At 49.0% G+C, this 16451-nt stretch overlaps 2 protein-coding genes across 7 annotated transcripts; both read left to right on the plus strand.

Moving 5' to 3' along the window:
• Positions 1-1775: 1775 nt before the first annotated feature.
• Positions 1776-12836, plus strand: LOC103635869 (uncharacterized). 3 transcript variants are annotated; one of them, XM_035961799.1, is made up of 3 exons: positions 1776-1967; positions 5049-5460; positions 12339-12836. In XM_035961799.1, exons 1-3 carry the CDS (start codon positions 1791-1793, stop codon positions 12515-12517), a joined length of 768 nt encoding a protein of 255 aa, XP_035817692.1. In that variant the 5' UTR covers positions 1776-1790; the 3' UTR covers positions 12518-12836. The 3 variants fall into 3 exon arrangements, 1 of the variants encoding a protein (XP_035817692.1); XR_004852035.1 differs by lacking the exon at positions 5049-5460 and having other exon boundaries at positions 1790-1967; positions 12344-12836; XR_557667.3 differs by lacking the exon at positions 5049-5460 and having other exon boundaries at positions 1794-1967.
• A 1249-nt stretch (positions 12837-14085) lies between these two features.
• Positions 14086-16185, plus strand: LOC103635870 (probable pectinesterase 53). 4 transcript variants are annotated; one of them, XM_008658252.4, is made up of 5 exons: positions 14090-14665; positions 14744-14933; positions 15021-15230; positions 15580-15815; positions 15916-16185. In XM_008658252.4, the coding sequence occupies exons 1-5, from the start codon at positions 14256-14258 to the stop codon at positions 16061-16063; spliced, it is 1194 nt and encodes a 397-aa protein (XP_008656474.2). In that variant the 5' UTR covers positions 14090-14255; the 3' UTR covers positions 16064-16185. The 4 variants fall into 4 exon arrangements, with proteins under 4 accessions (XP_020398906.1, XP_008656474.2, XP_020398907.1 ...); XM_008658253.4 differs by having other exon boundaries at positions 14093-14665; positions 15024-15230; XM_020543317.2 differs by having other exon boundaries at positions 14086-14933.
• Positions 16186-16451: the final 266 nt, after the last annotated feature.

Genomic DNA, 16451 nt, shown 5'->3' on the forward strand with positions numbered 1-16451 from the left:
ATTATCAGAAAAGTTTCAACCAACGGTTACCTGGGTTTGGAGATGGACCGGCTTGTTTGTCATGGCAAACGAAATCTTTTGGTACCGGGGATTAGTTCGATAGAATGATTGACGGCCTGGTTTGATCGAACAAGGTGTAGAATGATTGACAGCCTGGTTTGATCGAACAAGGTGCCCATGAAAGGCTTGTATCCTTCAGTTCGCTGCTCAGTATTCAGGTGTGCATATTTAGCGCTGCAGGAAAATGTGCTTGCAGGAGCAGGACACTTATCCAACTAACAATGGTAGTCCTGAGCTGAGGCCAGTGGCAGCAGCATCAGCCTAGCTACCTCGCAGCTCCCAAGTCTTAAGCAGCAGCCAATGCGTATGGCATCTGGCGATCCTAGCCACTGTCCTTTTTCTTTTGAGCCAGAATCTATGGAGCCACTAGCGGCTGCGCAGAGGCAGCTCACGGTCACGGGCGGCGGCACAAAAGCACCAAGAAGCCAGCAAACACTAGCCGCAGGGAGGGGAATGCATGAGATATGGCCTATGGGAGAAAATATCGTTCTAGATTATGTTGGCGCCAACGGGGGCATCAAACACTGTAGCGACTTGCGCAGGCGCGGACGATACATGACACATAGCCGGATAGTCCGTGATCTGGCGCAGGAGCGACTCCTTCTTTTCGTATGTCCAGACGGTCCGCATCTAGGGCTCGGACGGTCTGTGATGGCGCAGAGTGTCGTCATCTTCGCAACAGACCTAGATCTCGTCTCCTGGGGGACCCCGTTAGGGAGGAGAGATCCTATGGTGTGTCTAACGTTGGCAGACCACTTAAGACGCCTCTAGTCGACGTAGAACCGAAGAGATGTAAAGATTTGAGGTAGATGGAGACTAAACTAGACTAAAATATAACTACTACTAATGTATAAGGTAAAACCAATAAGTAAATTTGATTGGATCGATTGTGTGGGCTTCAATCGGCCATGACCCTTTATATAATAAAGGGAAGCTTTGGACCCATTATAAGTCGGTTTTCGAGTTAATCTCGTAGTTTTAGCTAACAAATCCCACAAGAAATCTAGAACCCTAACTGATTCTGCGCACGCGTGGATGGTCCGCGCTACTACGACGCACGGTCCGGACCACGAACCGTCCGGCTTCAAGAGTAGACCGTACGCCCGCCTATTTCAGGGCTCAACATTTCATTACGAAATAGTTTTCTGAAAATTGTTTTTCCTATTTAGGTTTTATTCGGTTATAAAGGAGATTGAAAAGGATTAAATCTCCTCCTAATTAAAATTAGGGAAATTTTGATCTGTACCATTAAAAGATTACAACTTTAAATATATATCAGTTCTATCTCACTTACATGTGGAGTTCACATGAGTCAATGACATATGGATTTAATGTTATATATCTAAATTTACAATCTTTTAATGGTATAGAGCCAATTATTTCTTAAAACTAAATAGAAATAGATTTAATCGCACTTAATCCTCTCTGACCTGTGCAATCGAACAATGTGTTATAGAGGTGTTTGTAACATCATGAGTTAAAAAGTTCTATCTTATGGCTAGTTTGGAAACTGAAATCTTCTTCTGTATTTCCGAGGAATGAGGTAAAAATTAGTTTACTTTTTTCTTAAAAATCTCAGAGGAGATTTAATTTTCTAAACTGGCATTTATTATTTTTACCTTTTCCCATTTGCAATGTTCATATACATCACTATCATGGTTTCGCTAATTTAAAACGAATTAAACAGGAAAAAATAATGAAACAAAATAGGAAAAAGGAAACGGCCCATCATGTTGAGAAGGGCAGAAGGCCCTGGCGGGCTTTGTTCCACTCCACCTTGGCCGCTGTTCTCCTCACCGCGCGTGCGCTCTCTCTCTCTCTCTCTCGGCGCCGACTCGGCTACCGCCGCCGCCCTACGGAAGCTTCCCAGGTCTTCGTCAGGCTTTTCTCCGGCAACGAGCACCCTGGTGTGCCCGCCCCTTCTCTTCCTTTCCCTGCCGTGCGAAACCGAGTACCCAACGCCTAACCTGTGCTATTTTGACTATATTGTAAACGGATCTGGTCTAATTGTAAACGTGTCCATGTATTATCATGAGTTTATGACTGCTAATTTGGATTCTTTTGCAAACGATTAACGGGTGACCTTGCGCGCATCCATTTCCTTGTCTGTGCGCGCATCCAAATCAGTGTCGGGATTCGTTGGCTCACTTCACTACACTGCCTAGTGCCTACCTTAGGAAACGTCTATGGTCTATATGACTATATGGTTCTGTTTGAATCATATTTGAGCCTGCGGACGGTCCGGCCCTGAGGCCGGACGGTCCGCGGTCCGGACAGTCCGCGCCTGTGGGCCGGACGGTCCGCGCGTGCGCAGAACAGATTAGGGTTCCGAGTTTTGTGCTATGGTTGTTAGCTAAAATCATGGGATAAACTCGGAAATTAGTTTGTAAAGGGTCCAGCCCCCCTCCTCTATAAATAGAGAGGTATACGGCCGATTTGTAATAAACAATCGAATCAATACAACTTCTATTTCGCATTTTATCCTAGGAGTAGTTCTAGTCTAGTTTAGGTTTTAGCCTTCCAATCCCCAATTCTTCGTCTCTCTTCGACTCTACGTCGATTAGAGGAGTCTAGGTCGGCCGGCCCGAGCCTAGACACCACCTAGGATCTCTCCTCCCCGACGGGGTCCCTCCCGGGAGCGAGATCCAGGCGTCGTCGGCGGTCTTCCGCCGCCCCTGCGCACGCGCGGACCGTCCGGCCCTAGGGCGCGGACCGTCCGGCCGTCAGGCAAGGAACTCGGGCTCCTGCACCAGGTCGCGGACCGTCCGGCCCTGTGCCGCGGACCGTCCGCGCCTGACCAGAAAGCACCGCCGCCTCGCACCAGGCCGCGGACCGTCCGGCCCCGGCGCGCGGACCGTCCGCCCCTGTGCAGAGAGCACCGCCGCTGGTTCTCTTGAGTAATTGGCGCCTCCAAAAAGGCGTCAACATACTTTTTGGCGACTCCGCTGGGGAACATATATCTAAGCTTATCAAATCGGCCCTCAATGGCCGGTTCAAGGGATAGCTCTGATATTTCTCCAAGCAACATCATAGAGCCAACTTGGGAGACCTTGCCGGCTGACGAGCAGCTCCAGTTTGAGGAGCACAAGGAGCGGATGATCCAGGAGGCGAAAGCAAAGTTCTTGGCCAACTTCAAAGTGGACAGGAACAACAAGGTCGTCCGACATCGGGCGACGGATCCGGCTTCGCTCCAACCCACGCCAGATATCCCCAATGTAAGTAATACCAACGATCTGCAATCTCTTAGAAATTATGTAGAAGATCAGCGTGAACAAATGCAGAACATCATAGGGGGTATGCAAAGCGATCTTAAGAGACTAGTACGTGCATTCGATAAATCTAGTACCGCAAATTTTCCTTCGCACGAGGTTGAGTTAGGAGATAACGCGCGTAACACATCGGCTACAGGTTGTCACGACCAGTCACAACCCCTTTATGGGATGCCGATGGAAACATACCCTAAGCAACCGCAAATCGGCAGCAAACCAGCCGATCTGCACATGCCCGGACCGTCCGCACGTGAGCGCGGACCGTCCGGGCCAACAGCAGTTGGGCCTATTTTTAATGAGTTACCTAGATATGTGCCCGAGCCTCCACATATGACACAGAACCCAAATTACCCAGTCGGACGGTCCGCATACAATGACGGACGGTCCGCATATGACCACGGACGGTCCGGGTACATATCCGGACAGCCCGCGCATGAGTCTTTTGAGGAGGATTATTACCTGAATCCTCGCCCGTCCCAGCAACACTTCCCATCACATTATGCAATGCACCAGCCCATTAATTCAGGATCCAGAGCCCAGGAAAGCTTTCCGGCCCCACCTAAAAGGCCGGAAAGAAACGATCAAACCTATGAGCCATATAGGGCAAATGGGAATGCACCACGTAGCTCAAACCAATGGGGGGAACGACAACATACTAATATGCAACCAACCCCACCTATGTTTGACCAGAGAGCCGGTGGTCTTGCACCGGCTGCCATTGATATAGTGAGGGAAGAAATAGCCGGGGCGTTCCGAGATAAGCTCGGAGTAAGCATGGTCCCTGGGGGGCAATCATATCGGAAACCTTATGACAGCCGATTTGATCACCACCCGTTCCCACAGGGAACTAGAATACCCGAATTCGCAAAATTTTCGGGTGATCAAGGGAAAAATACGCGCGAACATATAGGCCAGTTCTTAGCACAATTGGGAGAATTGGCAGACATAGAGGCATTTCGCGTACGTTTATTTTCATTATCGCTAACAGGAACCGCGTTTGCATGGTATGCCACTTTACCTCCTAATTCCATTTCATCATGGGGGGATCTAGAACAAAAATTTCATGATCATTTTTTCTCCGGTGATTATGAATTGGATTTGGTAGATTTAGTGTCATTGCGACAGACAAAAGACGAATCGGTTAATGATTACATCCGGAGATTCCGCGATACAAGAAACCGATGCTTTCAAATTCATTTAGCAGAAAAACAGCTAGTAGGATTAGCCTTTAATGGTCTACGATATTATTTAAAAGAGAGATTAGAAGGCATCCAATTTTTTACACTAGCACAGTTACACCAGAGGGCTTTGGCTTGCGAAAGCCGGAGCAAAGAAACTGCTAAAACAATGCGTCACAACGTACATATAGTTGAATGCGACCAAAGTAGCTCAGATGACGAATCAACAGAAGTATATGCTGCTGAAATGGTTTGGCCAAAACAGGCCAAATCTTCGGCTTGTTCCTCCTTGCAGCCGGTTCAAAAGAAACGGCAAGAGGAGGTTAAGTTTACATTTAATGTTGGTAAATGTGATAAAATATTTGATGAGTTACTTAAAAATGGCAATATTAAAATAAATCACACTGTTCCATCCGCCGACGAGCTAAAACGTCGTGCGTACTGCAAGTGGCATAACTCATTTTCTCATGCCACTAATGATTGTAATGTATTTCGGCGACAGATTCAATCGGCCATTAACGAAGGACGATTGAAATTTCAGGAAATGCAGGTGGATACGGAGCCCTTTCCGATGAACATGATTGACTTCGAGGGCAAGAAAGTCCTGGTTCGGCCAAATACAGCCGATAAAGGCAAAGGCAAGGAAACAATCATCGGCAATGCTAAAAAGGCCGATGGGGATTGTAAAATTTCTTGCAGGAAAGTGGTGTCCGAGAAGACTCCCGATGGAGGGGAGACCCTGAAGGTGACCATCACAGCCTCCAGTACTGGGGGGCAAGCGCAGACAGGGAGACAGATGCAGGAGCCCGTGCTGCGTATCCCGGACGGTCCGACACGTAGGCGCGGACGGTCCGGGACCCCACCGGACGGTCCGGAGAGCTCCAGCAGACGGTCCGGCCATGCTCAGGACTCGCAGCGACCACGTACCTTCAAACCACGACGACCAGAGATAGGTACGTGGAAAACAAATACATTTAAAGCAGCTGGTCGGCTGATCAAGCCTGGCCCGACTTTCGATCAATTGTTGTCTAAATATGTGAAAAAGAAGGCTGGCCCCAGTGACCGGCCACCGAAGCGACCCCGCTCACCCATTCATGAGCAACGTCAGGTCAGGCCGATTGGACCACATCACCAATCGGAAGAAATGAAAGGTCCTATTGTACAATTGAGACCTAACATGCCGACATGGACCCCTCCACCTCCATATCCACCTATGCCATATCCGTACACATATTTACCTCCGCCATATGTCCCAAATCAAATGTGGGGCATGCCACCATATCCATTTGGGATGCCACAGTACCCCGCCTGGGGGGCACCCCAAACATCTGTTTTCAACAGGTTGACGCCACCAGTGCAAGACCGATTGAGCGCTGCTCAATCTGGTCACCAGGCACAAACCCAACAGGATTGCCGGACTACTCGGCCTTCAAGGCCGACCAATCCGGCAGGGGGGCATATGCCTGCAGCAACTCAAAAAACAACAAAAGGGGACATCATCAAAATAGGCACCGCAGATGTTGTCATACAGGGAGACAATAAAGGGCCGATGATTCTCGGCGAATCGGCCAACGCAACCGAAAAGGATACGGCTACCATCAAAACAGCCGATCCAAAATACTCCATGCCTCGATGGTGCCCAGCGGGATTGACACGATCCCAAAAGAGAAAATTACAGCGCCTAAGAGCAAAGGAGAGCCAGGAGAAGGAGGCGGAAAAGACATTTAATGACACACATCCATTATACCCGCCACCGCAAAAGAAATGGAGACCGAAGGCCGTTGAGAAAAAACAAACGGTCACAGAAATAGAAAGTCAATCTGCACCAAGCACGGACCGTCCGGCCCCTACGCACGGACCGTCCGCCGTTCACCAGGAAGTCTCTGGACAACCTGCACCAGGCGCGGACCGTTCGGCCACCGCACGCGGACCGTCCGCCGTTCACCAGGAAGCCTCCAACGATACGACAACATCAATGGAAGAGGACGACCTGCTGGGAGAAGACCTGGTCGACTACGAGGCTTCTCCAGAACACACAGGTATGGATGTAAATATTATTACATTTTCTGTCGATTGTACTATTATCGGCGACGATGAACCTGTTGTTGCCCAGTTTGATTTTGGTCCTAAAGAAGCCGCCTTTACTAAACCAAAAGAATCGGTAAATCATTTAAAGCCGCTCTTCGTGCGCGGCCACATTGATGGGATACCGATTGCTAAGATGTTGGTAGATGGAGGGGCGGCTGTAAATCTAATGCCTTATTCATTATACAGAAAATTAGGTAAACAAGATGACGAACTTGTCAAGACCAACATGACCCTCAGCGGTGTTGGAACTGATAGTTCGATCAAAGCCAGGGGAGTCACGCCCGTTGAATTAACCATCGGGACTAAGACCCTTGCTGCTGCATTCTTCGTCGCTGATGTAGAAGGAAATTACAGTTTAATCTTAGGCAGAGATTGGATTCACGCCAATCAATGTATACCTTCTACATTACATCAAATGCTGATACAATGGGTAGGCGATGACATAGAACAAGTACATGCTGATGTATCAGCCTGCATCGCTGTGGCCGATGCCCCTGTACTCTGGACTTATGAGACTGCTACATGTCTCACAGGAGTAGACTTTTCTGATTATCAATTCATAAGTATAGATAAGAAAGGTTTCATTCCTGTAATGCTAGAGCCGATGGAAAATCGGCTAAATCCTAAATAAAGTTAAATGATGAATACACACAAATTTCATGAGTCTTTGGTCACGGACAGTTCGGCCGCCAAGGCCGGATGGTCTGGTCTTTCACAAAAGAGTTCGGACTTTAAGACCGAACATCTACCACAGCAAAAAGACAGTATTACGGATGATCCGGTCCACGAGACCGGAAAGTCCGCCATCACACAAAGATCATCTGATTCCTCTGTGGGGGACATGATAGAGGAATTCAGAGATCTTGATAAACTAGGACAGGGGTTTACATCAGCCGATCCTTTGGAGGAGATTGATATAGGAGATGGTAAAACTCCAAGGCCGACTTTTGTAAACAAGACCCTGGAGACCGATTCTACAAATGAGATGATCGGTCTATTGAAGGAATATTCAGATTGTTTTGCTTGGAATTACACTGAAATGCCTGGACTAAGCCGAGAAATTGTCGAACATCGGCTGCCTATTAAGCCTGGTTTCAGACCTTTCAAGCAGAAAGCTAGAACATTTCGTCCAGATCTTCTCCCACGAATCAAGGACGAAATCCACCGGCTGCTAGAAGCTAATTTTATTAGACCTTGCAGATACGCAGAGTGGGTCTCCAATATTGTGCCGGTGGAGAAGAAGGAGTCAGGTAAGCTTAGAGTATGCATTGATTTTCGTAATTTAAATAAAGCAACTCCTAAAGATGAATATCTCATGCCCATAGCCGACACATTAATCAATAATGCATCAGGAAATAGAATTATTAGCTTCCTTGATGGTAATGCCGGATATAATCAGATTTTCATGGCCGAAGAAGATGCGTCTAAAACGGCCTTTATATGTCCAGACTTCATTGGTTTATTTGAATGGGTTGTCATGACATTCGGTCTTAAAAATGCTGGTGCTACTTATCAGAGGGCTATGAATCTGATCTTCCATGAGTTGTTAGGAAACACTGTGGAAGTCTACATTGATGATATTTTAGTCAAATCGGCTGAGTTTAGTTCTCATATAGCTGATTTGCGCAAAGCCTTTGATAAAATGCGTCGGTATGGTTTGAAAATGAACCCACGTAAGTGTGCTTTTGGAGTGTCGGCTGGTAAGTTTTTAGGATTTGTCATCCATGAACATGGTATAGAAATAGATCCTGACCGAATCAAGTCTATTCGGAATGTGGGGCCTCCAACTTGTAAGGTCGAAGTGCAGAGGTTTCTCGGCAAGGTGAATTATTTACGAAGGTTTATTTCTAACCTAGCTGGGAAGATTGATGCCTTCACCCCTATCCTTCGGCTTAAGAATGATACTGAATTCACTTGGGGGGCAGAGCAGCAGGAAGCATTTGATCTCATTAAAAAATACTTGTCTTCGGCTCCCGTGTTAAAAGCACCACAAGTAGGAGCGCCATTCAGATTATACATTGCAGCTGAAGACAAGGTTATTGGGGCTGTTCTGACACAAGAAACTGAGGGGAAGGAGCATGTGGTGACATATCTAAGCCGAAGGTTGGTGGATGCTGAAACAAGGTACACTTTTATTGAAAAGTTATGCTTATGCTTGTTTTATGCATGCACCAAATGTAGATGTTATTTACTGTCTAGTCATTGCACTGTTTCTGGTCAAGCCGATGTAATCAAATACATGTTGCATAACCCAATTATGAGTGGTAGAATTGGTAAGTGGGCTTATGCACTCATAGAATATGACTTGGCCTATGAACCATTGAAATCTATGAAAGGCCAAGTCGTAGCGGATTTTATTGTAGAACATCGGGTTAATGATATTCATGAACTAGACATGTCATACCTCACTATTACTCCTTGGACTTTATATTTTGATGGATCGGTTTGCAATGAAGGGCAAGGAATTGGCATTGTGCTTGTTTCACCAAGTAATGTCTCCTTTGACTTCTCTAGCCGATTGAAAACTTATTGCACTAATAATCAAGCCGAATATGAGGCCCTCCTATTCGGCTTAGAACTTTTAAATGGTATGAGAGTAAAACATGTGAAGGTATTTGGTGATTCTCAGCTGGTTGTCCAACAAGTGTTAGAAGAATATCAATGTTTTGATAGTACTCTAAATAGTTACCTTGAGAAATGTTGGAGCATAATCCATTCTTTTGACGAATTCAGTATTCGACATATCTCTAGAGTTGAGAATCATAGAGCTAACGATTTGGCACAAGATGCATCAGGTTATCGGATAAAGAGAGGGAAATTTCACAAAACTGAAATTCCGATAACCAGTGCAGAGCCAAATTCCCAGGTCGCGGACCGTCCGCGTGACAACGCCGGACCGTCCGGGGTTTCCAGAAATGTTCTCTTAATCGATTCGGCTGACAATGAAGCCGATGTAAGTGATTGGAGGACACCTATACTTAATTATTTACGAAATCCCAATATTAGGACAGATAAGAACATTCGGCGAACAGCTTTCAAGTATGTTTTGATGAGTGATGAACTTTACCGCCGAACAGTCAGTGACGTCCTGCTGAAGTGCTTGGGCCCAGATGATGCTATATTAGCCATGGCCGAAGTACATGAAGGAATTTGTGGTACTCATCAATCGGCTCCAAAGATGAAGTGGTTGTTGCGAAGGTCTGGTTTTTATTGGCCTAGTATGATAGCTGATTGTTTCAAGTACTACAAGGGATGCCAAGTGTGTCAAAAATTCGGCGACCTACAGTTGGTCCCTGCAGCCGAATTGCATCCTATCATCAAGCCTTGGCCGTTCAGAGGGTGGGGATTAGACTTTATTGGAGAAATTCATCCTTCATCATCAAAGGGGCATCGGTTTGTGTTAGTTGCCACTGACTATTTCACCAAATGGACTGAAGCCGTTGCTCTGAAAAACATGACGCACAAGGAGGTAATTGAGTTCATAACTGAGCATATTATTCATAGATTCGGCATTCCCCAGACCTTGTCTACAGATCAAGGGACTTCTTTTATGTCAAAGGAGGTACGTGAATTTGCTGAATTATACAGAATTAAGCTGCTTAATTCATCTCCATATTATGCTCAGGCCAATGGACAGGCCGAGTCTAGTAATAGGACATTGATTAATTTGATAAAAAAGAAGATATCTGATAATCCTAAACATTGGCATAAGATTTTGTCCGAAGCTTTATGGGCTCATAGAATATCTAAACATAGTGCTACTAAAGTATCTCCTTTTGAGCTTGTCTATGGGCAGGAAGCAGTATTGCCTGTGGAAATAAGTTTGAATGCTGTCAGGTTCGCCAGACAAAATGATTTAACTGTCACTGATTATTATAATTCAATGATGGATAATATTGATGAGGTGACCGACAAGAGGGTGATAGCTTTGGGAGCAATAGAAAAGGACAAGATTATGGTAGCCAGGGCCTACAACAAGAAGGTCAGAGCAAAGTCATTTCAAGTAGGAGATCTGGTGTGGAAGACCATCTTACCTCTAAGGAATAAAGACCGGAAGTTTGGAAAATGGTCGCCAAGCTGGGAGGGTCCTTATAAAGTAAAACAGGTGATGTCTGGCAACGCTTATTTGCTACAAACATTACAAGGCAAGGATTTGCCTAAGGCTTTGAATGGGTGTTTCCTCAAACAGTACCATCCTAGTATGTGGCAAGATGCCTAAGAGAACCGATGTGAGCACATCGAGTTAGTTGCTTTTGGTTCGCCCAGCTCCACCAAAAGACAGGGGGGCATATGTTTGAATCATATTTGAGCCTGCGGACGGTCCGGCCCTGAGGCCGGACGGTCCGCGGTCCGGACAGTCCGCGCCTGTGGGCCGGACGGTCCGCGCGTGCGCAGAACAGATTAGGGTTCCGAGTTTTGTGCTATGGTTGTTAGCTAAAATCATGGGATAAGCTCGGAAATTAGTTTGTAAAGGGTCCAGCCCCCCTCCTCTATAAATAGAGAGGTATACGGCCGATTTGTAATAAACAATCGAATCAATACAACTTCTATTTCGCATTTTATCCTAGGAGTAGTTCTAGTCTAGTTTAGGTTTTAGCCTTCCAATCCCCAATTCTTCGTCTCTCTTCGACTCTACGTCGATTAGAGGAGTCTAGGTCGGCCGGCCCGAGCCTAGACACCACCTAGGATCTCTCCTCCCCGACGGGGTCCCTCCCGGGAGCGAGATCCAGGCGTCGTCGGCGGTCTTCCGCCGCCCCTGCGCACGCGCGGACCGTCCGGCCCTAGGGCGCGGACCGTCCGGCCGTCAGGCAAGGAACTCGGGCTCCTGCACCAGGTCGCGGACCGTCCGGCCCTGTGCCGCGGACCGTCCGCGCCTGACCAGAAAGCACCGCCGCCTCGCACCAGGCCGCGGACCGTCCGGCCCCGGCGCGCGGACCGTCCGCCCCTGTGCAGAGAGCACCGCCGCTGGTTCTCTTGAGTAATTGGCGCCTCCAAAAAGGCGTCAACAGGTTCATGCATGCTCTATATTTTTTTTAGAGAAAAGGGTCTCCCCCTCTTTATTCAGAGAATAAAATGATCCGTAGCCATTTTTGCTTCTATATTATTTTTACTGTTTGTTTGTTTGAAACTGCCTTTTCAATAACTTTATCATATTTGCATTTTAGTTAACTGAATCTGAATATGGTGAACCCCAAATAAATGTTTGATCTAGTGCTGATTACTCCGTTTGGTTGAATAACTAGTTGAATCATGAATTTATCTTTTCAACTCCGAAATTGTCTTCAGAAACATCTGATATATACAGTTATACACACAAAGCAAATGGCTCAATTTTTCTATTTTCCAGACAGTGCCCCCCCCTTGTGTATTGTACATACAACTGTCCTTTCCTTTGATGCTACTGTCAGTTAACGTAAAACTCTTTAGGTGTTTGTGGATCAGAGTCTGTTCCAGAAGCACACCATGGATCCCGTAAATCTTATACCACCTGCGTTCAATATTGTTTGACATTTCAGACACCCAAATTGGCCTGCGATTAGTTATATTTTTTGCTGTAAGAATGCCAAGCGGTAAATGGCTGGAGTGAAGTCATACTATCAGTTGTATTTTTGCTGTAAATAAAAAAATGTCAATTGATGATGACCGGACGGAATACTACCTAGTCACCTTTCATCTCCAGTTCATCAACATTTATCATGCACAAGTACATCTGGCTGGTTCTGTGTGCCTTCATGTCCTGCAGCACAGATCGTGAACCTGCACACCTCAACGATAGATGGCGGGGTTCAGAAGCCTTGCACCCAAGACCAGGAACCTGGTGGTGGCCGGGGGACTGTCTGCCTTCGTGCTCGGGGTCTACTACTACACCATGAGAGCGGTGGGAGGCACGGACGAGCTCCAGGTGGCGATCGACAAGTTTGAGGAGACGAAGAAGCAGGATGCCGCTAGAAACTCTAGCTCCAGCGCAGGAGGATCATAATTCATAAACACGCGGACACGCCCTGGATCTGCTGCAGGCTGACATGGTAGTGGTACGACGACAGTCACGTCGCTCAGTAGGCCATGACCATGCGTTCTGCTTGTACTGTGGAATAAATAAATGATGGGTTATGGTACTCTTTATCTGGTAGAGCTTGGCAGCTTGTGCTTTGAGGGATGTAATAGTGGCCCCGATGTTTGTATTTTCCTGGCGAGCCGGAAATTTTGTGGAGTATTTGCTTGTGTGACTCCCTTTTCTCTAGCTCTCTGTGGCCATTGCATATTTGCTGCATTGGTGTTTGGTAAGGACAGCTCCGTCTGTGAAGGGAAGCAATGAGCCAACCGCTGAGCTCTCTCTCGACACCATCGAGCCTGACCTGATAGTGTACCACTGTACCGATTCGGGTTCGGTTAAACCCGAACCAAAGTGTGGTAATCTGAAAAACAGTTCGATCCCATCCAAGATTTTGACCCGATCCGACGTACTATCAAGTCTAGCGGGCTCTGATCATGAGTCCACCCCGTGAAAAACCAAGCGACCCTATCAGTTAGTTTACTGTGGTTTTCTGTGGTTTGACCAGTGAACAATCATATGGTAGCCATTTTCCTCTCTCGGCGTGAGGAAAGATTGAGCGCAGCAAAAATACGAAGCGGAACAGTGCTCCGAACAAATTCGATCACGGGGTGAGAACAATACAATACAGCGATCGAGACCCCAGCAGAGAATTATACTTCCGGCGCCGTCTCCAAGACAATTCCAGCACGAGAAATGCTGCCGGCATGCCATCTTGGCTAATGCGACACGGCTAGAGATGGCAATGGGTACCCGAAACCCGATGGGTTTTTACCCCATTAGGGTACGGGTTTGGGTCAATTTTCATACCCATGGGTTTGTTAACGGGCATAAATCTATACCCGACGGGTTTATGGGTACGGGTTTGTTCTTATAGTACCCAAACCCGCGAACTCGTGGGTTTTTTAAACCCGACCAAACCTAGTGCATATTGTCATTTTATTTTATAAACGAACAACAAACTTGTTATTCCTTATTTACTTACTAATTTTTATCAAATGGTGAATGTATAAGTAGTCGGTGAGAGTGTTGCTTGCTTGCTATTATACAACTTATTATTTGTATTCCATTCTCTCTACTAATAATTTTTATACCAAATCATGAACTCGTTGTTCATCACATAAATTTTGGACCATGATCTCATTAATCATTACGATACTTATTGATTATAGGAAGAACAAGCATATTGGAGATAAAACCCGTGGGTAACCCGCGGGTACCCTCTAACCCGATGGGTACGGGTTTGGGCAAAATCTCAAACCCGTCATGTGTACGGGTTTTTTAATAGGCATAAATATTTTTCACGGGTACGGGTTTGGGACGACAAAACCCAGCGGGTTTGTACCCATTGCCATTTTCTAGACACGGCCCTCCCCACCCCCGCCCGAGGAATGCTTGGATGCGGCGCAGCAAAAGCAACCAGCTTCTCGCCCCGCCCCCGGCGCGGCTCGTCGTCACTCGTGAGCCGCGTCCGTCGTCCGCGCACGCCCGTGATCTCCTTAAATTCCCCCCTCCGGGAATTATAATAACCCCCGGCCGCTTGCTAGTTCTCGCAGGCCAGCGGTGACCGCGGCCACAGGGCACCTCCACCGCGCGACGACGACAACCATGGCCGTGCCATCGCGGCTCCTCCTCTGCTCCGCCGTCGTCGCCGTGGCGCTGCTCGTCGCGCCGGGAGAGGTGGCCGCCGCCGCGGGACACGGGCACACGCACACGAGGCGCCTGCGGCCCAAGAAGAGCGCGGCGGCGGCCGCCGCGAAGCTGTACCCGGCGAACGCGACGCGGGCGGAGGCGATCGAGCGGCAGTTCACGCGGTGGGTGCGCTTCGTGGGCGGCCGCCTCGGCCACGGCACCTACAACTACAACCGGCCGGCGCTCACGCTCCTGCCCGCGCGCACGCTCGTCGTCGACAGGAGGCCGGGCGCCGGGGACTTCACGTCCATCCAGGCCGCCGTCGACTCGCTCCCGCTCATCAACCTCGCCCGCGTCGTCATCAGGGTCAACGCCGGCACGTACACGTACGTACGTGCATTGCATTGCATTGCATTGCTGGCGCTGCGTCGAAGACGGGTCTCACTTGCTCGGTGCTGCTGCAGGGAGAAGGTGAACATCTCGCCGATGCGCGCGTTCGTCACCGTGGAGGGCGCCGGCGCAGACAAGACGGTGGTGCAGTGGGGCGACACGGCGGACACGGCCGGGTCCTGGGGCAGGCCCATGGGCACGTTCGGCTCCGCCACGTTCGCCGTCAACTCCATGTTCTTCGTCGCCAAGAACATCACCTTCAAGGTTCTTTCTCTCGACGCGGCGTTTCCGCTTCGCTACGAGAGAGCCTGCACTGCACTGCATGCCTGACGCGCGTTTCCGCTGGGGCAGCAGAACACGGCCCCTGTGCCGCGGCCCGGCGCTCTGGGCAAGCAGGGGGTGGCGCTGCGGATATCGGCGGACAACGCGGCGTTCGTGGGGTGCAACTTCCTGGGCGCGCAGGACACGCTGTACGACCACCTCGGCCGCCACTACTACCGCGACTGCTACATCGAGGGCTCCGTCGACTTCATCTTCGGCAACGCGCTCTCCCTCTACGAGGTCAGTCCGTACTGAGCATCTCGTCGGCCTACCCCGTTTACTGCCAAAGAGTCGGTGAAGAACAGGTGCAAATGGAATGTCGATGCGCATTAACTAATCGACCCCTCTTTCAGTTTTTAATTAATTAATGGGGTACTCCTACTACAGTAGATAGAGTGGGGTGAAGTGAACCTCTCATGTCGTCCGCCCTTGTCGTTGGCGGCGGGCACGGTTCCCCGGCCCCAAGCGTGGTGCCGGCCGCCCGTGACGCCTGCCACTGCCATCGCTGTACTCCTTTACGCAGTACCACTTGCTTTTTCTTGTGCGTTCTCCCCGTTTGGAAAATAACAGCTGGATGATGAATATACAGGGGTGCCATGTGCACGCGATCGCGCGGAACTACGGCGCGCTGACGGCGCAGAACCGGCAGAGCCTGCTGGAGGACACGGGGTTCTCGTTCGTCAAGTGCCGGGTGACGGGGTCCGGCGCGCTGTACCTGGGCCGCGCCTGGGGAACCTTCTCCCGCGTCGTCTTCGCCTACACCTACATGGACAACATCATCATCCCGCGCGGCTGGTACAACTGGGGCGACCCGACGCGGGAGATGTCAGTGCTCCTCCTCCTCCCTCCCTCTCCGGCGCCGCCGGTGCAGTGCATGAAATGGAATCATCTGACGCGCGGTGCGGTTGGTTCTATTCGCGTGCAGGACGGTGTTCTACGGGCAGTACAAGTGCACGGGGCCGGGCGCGAACTACGCCGGCAGGGTGCAGTGGTCGCGGGAGCTCACCGACGAGGAGGCCAAGCCCTTCATCTCGCTCGACTTCATCGACGGCTTCCAGTGGCTCCGGTTGTAGCACGCCACATTGTTGACACACACACACACACACACCATGCATGACCTTAATTAGTTGATGTGAATGAAGAGCAAACAAAAACACAAGGCAAATACAAATCCAATTGTTGGCGCAACTGCGTACGATGAGAGTTGGTGGTTGGCTGGCTGATGAGTGAGCGCTGCAGAACTACGTCCTGCACTCTTTTTGTTCGACTCCTTTCCTGTGCATCACATCGCTGCAGGTTTTCATGAACATGGGCTTCCTTGGCCCAGGCCGGAATAGCGTCAGGTTTGGTCCACATGCTGACACGCGAGTGCAGCCAAGCCCATCACCCGTTCCGAGCAACCTTCATGTTTACAGCCGAGCAAGCCTAGTACTGTTCACCAGGCACGCGTAAAACTGCTTA

The sequence above is a fragment of the Zea mays genome, chromosome 8 (genome assembly GCF_902167145.1).
Source record: "Zea mays cultivar B73 chromosome 8, Zm-B73-REFERENCE-NAM-5.0, whole genome shotgun sequence".
NCBI classification, from domain to species: domain Eukaryota; kingdom Viridiplantae; phylum Streptophyta; class Magnoliopsida; order Poales; family Poaceae; genus Zea; species Zea mays.

Excerpts from the sequence above, each read along its gene's own strand:
- LOC103635869 (XM_035961799.1), top strand. The coding sequence starts at position 1,791 with ATGTTGAGAAGGGCAGAAGGCCCTGGCGGGCTTTGTTCCACTCCACCT. Across the intron at positions 1,968-5,048 it reads CTCCGGCAACGAGCACCCTG|GAAATGCAGGTGGATACGGA; the intron begins GTGTGCCCGCCC and ends TTGAAATTTCAG. Across the intron at positions 5,461-12,338 it reads ACCACGACGACCAGAGATAG|CACAGATCGTGAACCTGCAC; the intron begins GTACGTGGAAAA and ends CATGTCCTGCAG.
- LOC103635870 (XM_020543317.2), top strand. The coding sequence starts at position 14,256 with ATGGCCGTGCCATCGCGGCTCCTCCTCTGCTCCGCCGTCGTCGCCGTG. Across the intron at positions 14,934-15,020 it reads CCAAGAACATCACCTTCAAG|CAGAACACGGCCCCTGTGCC; the intron begins GTTCTTTCTCTC and ends CCGCTGGGGCAG. Across the intron at positions 15,231-15,579 it reads ACGCGCTCTCCCTCTACGAG|GGGTGCCATGTGCACGCGAT; the intron begins GTCAGTCCGTAC and ends ATGAATATACAG.